General features: G+C 35.0%; 1 protein-coding gene across 1 annotated transcript; it reads right to left on the bottom strand.

Annotated features, from left to right (window-relative positions):
• Positions 1-2,532: 2,532 nt before the first annotated feature.
• Positions 2,533-7,582, bottom strand: LOC105345904 (acyl-coenzyme A thioesterase 8). The gene is made up of 6 exons (XM_011454260.4): positions 7,264-7,582; positions 5,528-5,673; positions 4,962-5,187; positions 4,707-4,864; positions 3,954-4,145; positions 2,533-3,259 (listed from the first exon to the last, which is right to left on the bottom strand). Exons 1-6 carry the CDS (start codon positions 7,437-7,439, stop codon positions 3,162-3,164), a joined length of 996 nt encoding a protein of 331 aa, XP_011452562.2. The 5' UTR covers positions 7,440-7,582; the 3' UTR covers positions 2,533-3,161.
• Between the last annotated feature and the right edge of the window lie 1,039 nt (positions 7,583-8,621).

Here is an 8,621-nt window from a genome sequence, read left to right as displayed (position 1 = left end):
TTGGCTGTTTAGTTTCTGAGAAGAAGATTTTTAAAGATTTACTCTATATATTCCTATGTAAAACTTCGACCCCCCATTGTGGCCCCACCCTACCCCCGGGGGTCATGAATTTCACAACTTTGAATCTACACTACCTGAGGATGCTTCCACACAAGTTTCAGCTTTCCTGGCTTTCTGGTTCTTGAGAAGAAGATTTTTGAAAATTTCTCTAAATTTTTCATTAATTTCTAATTATCTCCCCTTGAAAACGGGTGTGGCCCTTCATTTTCACAACTTTGAATCCCCTTTGCCTAAGGATGATTTGTGCCAAGTTTGGTTGAAATTGGCCTAGTAGTTCTTGAGAAGATGTTGAAAATGTGAATAGTTTACAGACAGACGGACGGACAGACGGACGACAGAAAAAATGTGATCAGAATAGTTCACTCGAGCTTTCAGCTCAGGTGAGCTAAAAAGGGGTAAAAGTCAGGACTAATTGTTTCAAAATAACTTCTGGTTGTAGATATGAAGGAAGTTTTGTTTCTAAAAGATCAAACATTTGTGCATTGTCAACATTCGATATGGATACAAAATAATCTGTTTAGTAGACATGTATATTTCATCACAAATTGAGTGTGTAGGCCTATTAAGTTACAAATAGAAAGGGGAAAAGTCAGGATTTATTTCAGGCCATATATGGATCTAAAAGATCAGGGGTAGATATACATGCAAGAAAGCACCCATTCACGCTGTTTACATTCACAAATTAAAAGTGAAAGTAGTTGTTTCAAAATTACTTCTGGTTGTAGATATGATGGAAGTTTTGTTTCTAAAAGATCAAACATTTGTGCATTGTCAACATTCGATATAGATACAAAATAATCTGTTTAGTAGACAGGTATATTTCATAAACAAATTGAGTATGTAGGCCTAACTATCGCATGTTTATGGTCCGGAGAGTCTCATTGCAAGTATATTCATCCGACATATTGTTTCTAAGACCAATAGGCCTTAACGGTCAACTGAGTAGCATATAACCCATACACAAACTTGTCAAGGAGTCACATATATGCATTTAATTAGGTTTCATTGTAGAGTAGAAAAATTATAAATTTGTAATGACGACCACCTCCCTGCCTGAAATCTTTCAAAAAGAACTATGAAACCTATAATTTTGGCAAAAAACTTAAAGATCTGGTCTACAAAATCATGAATTCAGTTTTCCTTTCAGGTGTGTTGGAGTAAAGAAGATAAGTTTTAAACATTATATGCATTAACACCTATACATCCATTTTGGCCCTGTCCTAGAGTCAAAACCCATACTCCAGGGACATGAAATTTAAAATTTAGTAGAGGACTTCCTGGTAAACATAATTATGAAGTCAGTTTTTCATACGGATGTGTGAGAATAGAGAAGATTTTTAAACATTATATGCCTAAACACTATATTGAACCCCCCCCCCCCCCTCCCCCCTCATGTCCTGAACTCCTGACCCAGGGTCCATGAATTTCACAATTTAGGTAGAGGAGTTAGTGGGCATCATAACCATGTATTCAGTTTTTTGCCCACATGTGTGGAAGTAAAGAGGAAGATTTTTTAAGATTTAATACATTTTTACTATATGGTCATATTGGCCCGACCCTAGAGCCTTAACCCCTGACCCAGGGGCCATGAATTTCACAATTTTGGTAGAGGGCTTCATGGATATCATAATTATGCATTTAGTTTTTAACAAATATGTATGGAAGTAGAGAAGAAGATTTTCTAGGATTTAATACATTTTTACTTTATGGCCATATTGGCCCCACCCTAGAGCTAGAACTGCATGACCCATGGGCCATGAATTTCACAATTTTGGTAAAGGGCTTCATGGACATCATAACCATGCAACCAGTTTTTTCCTCACATGAATGGGAGTGGAGAAGAAGATTTTTGAAAAATTGGCTTTTTTTTGCACATTTGGCCCTGCCCGGGGGTGGACATCATAACCATGCAACCAGTTTTTTTCCTCACATGAATGGGAGTGGAGAAGAAGATTTTTGAAAAATTGGCTTTTTTTGCACATTTGGCCCTGCCCGGGGGTGGTAGAGCCATGAATTTCACAATTTAGATTCCTCTTACCATAGAGATGCTTCACACCAAAAATGGTAATAATTAGCCTTGTAGTTTTTAAGAAGAAGTTAAAAATGTAAAATTGTTAACGCACGACGAGGGACGAAAACAGATAGCAATAGGTCACCTGAGTTTACTTAGGTGACCTAAAAATATGAACATTATCAAAAACATCAACTATTTTTATTTGCCAATTTGTTATATCTATTTTAGTTCTGCTTTTAATGGAAGTATGTCATCTTTTATTCTTCAAACACATAAGAAAACTTTGCACTCATTTTTGCAGATTTATTGATAGCATGGGTTGTTCGGCTTCTTAAAATTTTGCAACTTCCGGTCTTACCATCCTTAGATGGCTTTCAATCTTCGTTCGACGCCATAAAACCTAACTCAAGCAGTGGTTAATTCAATGCATCTCTGACAAAACCAAAACCCGGAACATGTATAATTTTTAATAATTTATCAAAATTAACCAATGAATGCTTTAAACATTTGTAAAAGTATATATGGTATCTATCACAGTTGAATCAACAGGTACATGTACATGTACATAGGAACTTTTTAAAGGCAAGATAATACTGCAATTCCAAAAGGGTTGTGTAAATTTAAACAATGAATGCGTCAATCAAAATAATTACATGAAAACTTATCAGCAGCATGAAAAGTTATGTATATTATAACAAATAATAATGGTTTTATTTACATTCTTAGTGTAGTCTTGTGTTCTGTGAATCAGGATAAAAAACAGTGAAGTAAAATTTTAAAACCTATACATATATTCAAAAGAAATTGATTTGATATGTCTGTTGTCCTCCAAGGAATAGGCTTGCATAAAGCTCTTGCACTTTCTTACCCGTAAAACACATCAATAACAACAATGATTGTCAAATCATACAAATGATAAACAACATCACATCTACCCACTGTCAAACTATCACACTATACAACATGGTCAACACTAAACACCATGGTCAGCACTGAACACAAGGCATCATTTTACTTCTCAGGACATCCAGAGTCTGCCTGAGACAGCTTCACCTTCACAAAATAGATAAATGATTGAGGAGACTGGTCAAATTTTTGATCGAAGTACCCCTTCCTGGGCCATGGACACAGCCAGCACCCCATCTCTCCTCCACATCCTGCCTAGGGCAAGGGCTTTACCTTTACCTGAACAACAAAAATAAAATCCTATAAATATTTGTAACATAAAATGTAACATTTAACAAATCTAAGGGATATAACTCTTGATTCAACAGATTAATTTCAAGGTATTAACAAATTGATTTTACAAATCTGCAAAGAGCAAGATATATGGTTAAGTGTTAGCATGTCCAAAGAAATCTTGCAAATACCAATACTTGATTTTATTCACCTACATTATAAAGCTATTTGAATAAAGGTGTTATGGGACATTTCCATGTTGTGACATATTGTTTATCGAAATAAACAACAAAACCAAGTGTAATTATATAAGTAGTTTCTTTCCCGTTTTTGTCACCAAACAGCATAGCGCAGTGGGTTATCGGGGTGTAATACTAATCTATAGTCATAAGTTCAAATCCTGCTGGGGGTTTTACAATTTTTTACTCTCCAAATATTTTTAAAAGCTATTTTTGGATAAATATTGTAAAATTTGAATATTCTAAACTGATGAAAGAATTTTAATTATAATGTACTTTAATCCACGTTAATATCAACTGCTGTCCCATACCACCTTAATTACTAGTTGTTAGAATATAGGTATACATAAAAATTAAGTAAAAGGTTAAAACTTTGGCAGATGTACAACTCTCTCATAACAAAAGAGAATTGAATCTATTGCTGTCCATACTTAGACATTCCTCCTAAAAGTCTAACCTACCACACTGAGGGCTCTCAATTTCACACAGCATCCATTCCTCAGCTCTGAACGTGTTGTGAAACCACATGCTGTGGTCCAGCGATGTGATGAACCCGATCTGGTGACCCACCGGGGCTGGTTGCTTGGCGGCCCCTAACAGGGCCAAGTCCGAGATAAACCCAGCCACACACTGCTGGAGCTGCATGTTATCACCTGCAACAAGTTATTGATGGCAATTAATTTGAATCAACTCTCCTCAATATGTTTACAAAGAGGGCCAAAATCCCTGTCATTCATCACTGGGTGGTTGGTGTTTACTCACTGCAAACTTTACACATATTGTAAAAGTTTTCCACTCTTTTTTATAACATTTACCAGTAGATCAAAAGTTTAAATGTATTTCAACTTACCACTTTGTATTTATATGATTATATCATTTTTCAGGATTCAAGTTATTGATAAAACAAGCTTAATGATTATTGAGACTGAAAATCTGCACAGTATTAACAATAATAAATTTAAAAAAGTACCTGTTGATCAGTAAATAAATTGTTAAAGCTTTGAATATTATGCATACATTCTTGTTCTACATGTACTATACATGTATCTATATTTCTAATTTTCAAGAGAATTCTTATTACCTCAAACATTGAAATAATTTCATATACCATATAAATTAATCTCTTTCCGAAAAGCTTAGAACAATTGGCAGCATATTCATACCAAGGAGATTCACACACTGATAACCAAGTAAACAGACATCTACGGTTTTACCTATATTTTCCATGGCCCTGACCCAGACATAGCGTCGGGGTTCCCCTTGTTTCTGGCCGTGATACAGCTGTGGATCCACCGGGCGGGACTCTATGTGTATTGTCTGTGTGAGGTACTCACTAATCCTTATTCTCTCTGAATCGGACATAGTCTCTGTTCTTGAAAAATGAAATTATAATCATAAAACAAATATCATAAATGTGCATGAAATATAAAAAAAAAAATGAACATTATTAGAATCTATGCAATACCTACTCAAGTCTGTTTCTAATATATTGCATTGAACTGATCAATTCTTCGGGGTCTGGGACCACAGGCATTGTGAATTGATGTTCTAAGGGATCTACCTCATCAACTTTGAAGGAGGCTTGCATGGTAAATATAGGGATTCCCTCTTGAGTGGCCTTAATATTGCGACTTGTGTATGTCTGGCCATCCCTCGTCCTATCGACGTGGTATATAATTGGTTTTTCATTATTTCCTGAAATTACATTTTTGAACAGTATATTATTAAATATATACAGTATGAATGTACACCATAACATAAGATACATGTAATTTTGGTTTACGGCATAATTCAACTTTTGGGGAAGAAAAAGATACTTTTTCCATAACTTTCTTAGAAATATACCTTGTCTGAACATTGTTAATTGACATGACATTCTGTACTTATGAAAATTTCATATGTAAATTCATAGAGTTCTTAATTGATACTATATAATTGGTCATAATCATAAAGTTTCACAGGACATTATGCTGGGATTCACCCAATCCTTTCACGTCCCAAGCAGACAATAACAGAGCATCAGATACATCCTTACCTCCCTTTAGAAAGTAGCAATGCAGACTGTGTAACAACAAGGGCTCTCTAACAGTATTGAAGGCAGCTGTTAACGCCTGCCCTACAACCTGTCCCCCAAACACAAATCTTGACCCTACTGGCCGCCAAAGGCATTTTGCAGAAGCCCTGAAAAATGAAAATCATTAAGCTAGACATATTTAAGGAATGAATTCAATATTTATTTGTTTTATACGATATAAAATGGTTTGAGGCAGTTTACGCTTTATAAACCGCGAAGCGGTTTATAAAAAAGCATAAACTGTTTCAAACCATTTTATATCGTATAAAACTAATAAATATTTAATTCATTGCTTATAATTTAATTTTTTTTCTCTTCATTGTAGATAAATACGGTCAATTGACCTTTAAAATGACGTAAAATTATACAAAATTCAAACGTAACGTCAGGCGTATTGATACATTTTTGACGTTAGTCTTACTATGACGTAGGCAACATTTTTTATACGATATAAAATAATTTTTTAGCCAATCAGAAAGCGCGTTACACCCAGAATTAAATTATTTAGTATCCAATCTAGAATGTTGTCATCTTAATTTCTGGATTTATAAGAAATATTAACTTGTTCACAGTGACTAATTTTCATGACCAAGATGCAGATTATTCTAATTTAATTTACAAGAAACATTTGAGAAAGGGTTCGTGCAACAAATAATCATGACAACAAGACTCTCATGAACCTAGGGAATATTTCTGTGTCTATGTGTGTTTGTATGCATGAATACTCAACAAAGTCTTTTGTTGCAAAATTACATAAATGAGCTATTAAAGGAGATAATGATTAGGGAGTCTATAGTCTGTCCCAAGATGCTTTATGCAGCACATTTGGACAATATTTAATAAAAATACACATACCTGTGAAAGAAGTGCAGTTGAAATAGATGAAAGGAAAAATATGTATCCAAGATAATTTCATTCACACATTATCATTTTTCACAAAAAATTCACAGGAACCAAAACTGATTTCAAATGAGATTTATAATGAAAAATGTTGACATCTTTTCTCCATTCAGAAGTCATTCTAAATACCTCGCAGAATTTTTCAATGCTATTATCTGGGTCAGTTGCAATACAAAATCCACATAGACTTCACACTTTTTAGCCGTGTATTGAAACCCGATATGCTAGAGGGGGCATTTCAAAGGAGATATCTTTTCATACTGTTGAATGAGCATTGTTTGAACCCTGAGGTATTTACAAATACTGAGTAATTAAGCAAAATGTGAATCGAGGATATCTTGGGAGAGAGTATAGAGTACATGAAATGTAAAAACCTTTGGTAAACAACTTTTTCTGTAAACATACTATTAGGAAGAGAGATCCCTCAGTATATCCAAAACTTCTTGGGAATCAATCTTCCTGGGTGCCAACATCATCATACTAATCTCAGAAACAGCAATCAGTGATATTGAAGTCATTTACCATGTTGATACCCCCCCCCCCCCCCCCCCGAACGAAACTAAATTCTATGTACATCAATAAGGATTAAGGTGAAAACAGTAGCGTGGATTAAGAGAGGAAGGGTGGTCGTGCTTGACACCCCCCCCCCCCCCAAAAAAAAGAGTTAAATTTTTTTGAATTTACATAGGCCTATATATGCCTAGTAAAAAATATGCCTATCCACATGTTCGTTAAAATATGATTAATCAATAATGAATAATTTACCGGTCCAAGAAAAATCAGTTTGAGATAAATACCTAAATATGTTGACGTCAATTTTTTCAAGAGTTAAAAACGACCGTGACAGATCCTCAGATTCCTCATTACTCTTGGACATCGCCATCGTACCACCGGATGCCATCGTTCCAGAAAGTGACCTCGGAAGCTGTCTGCAAACGTGCTGCGCAAGTGAAAGCTGACTTCTCCGGAACATGATGTTCTAATCAGTGTGATGATTACTGGTTACTTACTAACTGATTAACTTAATTTTACATGTTACATCACAAAGTAAAAGTTACATACATGTCACAATTTTTGCACGTCTAATCGTCTACTATCAAAGCGTACTCCGAGTCCGATTGATATTAATCTCTCTCTCTCTCTCTCTCTCTCTCAATTCTGTTTTAGTTTAAAGGTGTTTTATTCACATTTTATATTTTATTAATAATGGGCGCATTGAATACAACTTTGTAGCAACTATTCAGCGACTTTGTAGGAGGAAAACTTCCATTTATTACTGTCTTTCCTGCATGGAAAAATATTAGAGAACAGTAAGAATAGCAGCTTTGTATTTTATATAATTTCAGTTAAACTTATCAGAGAGATACAACATAGCTTACTGCGTTGTCACATTTTCCCATCGTGAATTGAGTTACTCCACTGTAAATTAAGAGAGAAAAAAACACATTTGAATTGCAATATGTCTACTTGTGTGCGGAGAGAGAGAGAGAGAGAGAGAGAGAGAGAGAGAGAGAGAGAGAGAGAGACTTACTGACACCTGGCCACACAAGGGTTACTGTACTCCATCCCATTAGAGCCACAGACATCTATCATAAGTCTATTGCAGCGGCATTTCGTCGGTGGACATGGGCCATTCCATTTAATTTTCTTTTTACTGTATCAATACATACGAAATATATATTACCTTTTAGTATTCACAATTTCATAAAAAAAATTATCTTTCGATTTTCCAAAAAAAGGAGTATGAATATATTTCAACTCTTAGAAATGTTAAATTCAAAGAACATACACCATTTCAAAGCATTATTTCCACTCACGCCTTATTGGCATAACATTCGTTGATGTAAGTTATCCAATCCTCACCACAGACCAACGATTCAGCTCTTGAACACGGCGACTCCGAGAAAACCTCTCCAAATGACCAACAGATGAACAGGACCCCCACAAGAAAGGTTAGCATATTCACGCCTAATATTATTGAATACATACAAATATATATGTGTTCTACATGTATGTTTGTGTGTGTGTGTGTGTCAGAGAGAGAGAGAGAGAGAGAGAGAGAGAGAGAGAGAGAGAGAGAAACTTACTGCTATTGAATAACATATATTGTGAAGATCAACAAGATATGCAAGAACTTTTCTAGAAATTTAGTCGA

Source organism: Magallana gigas, chromosome 3 (genome assembly GCF_963853765.1).
Source record: "Magallana gigas chromosome 3, xbMagGiga1.1, whole genome shotgun sequence".
NCBI classification, from domain to species: domain Eukaryota; kingdom Metazoa; phylum Mollusca; class Bivalvia; order Ostreida; family Ostreidae; genus Magallana; species Magallana gigas.
Note: the sequence above shows the minus strand (reverse complement) of the source record. Positions and strands in the feature narration are given on the sequence as shown.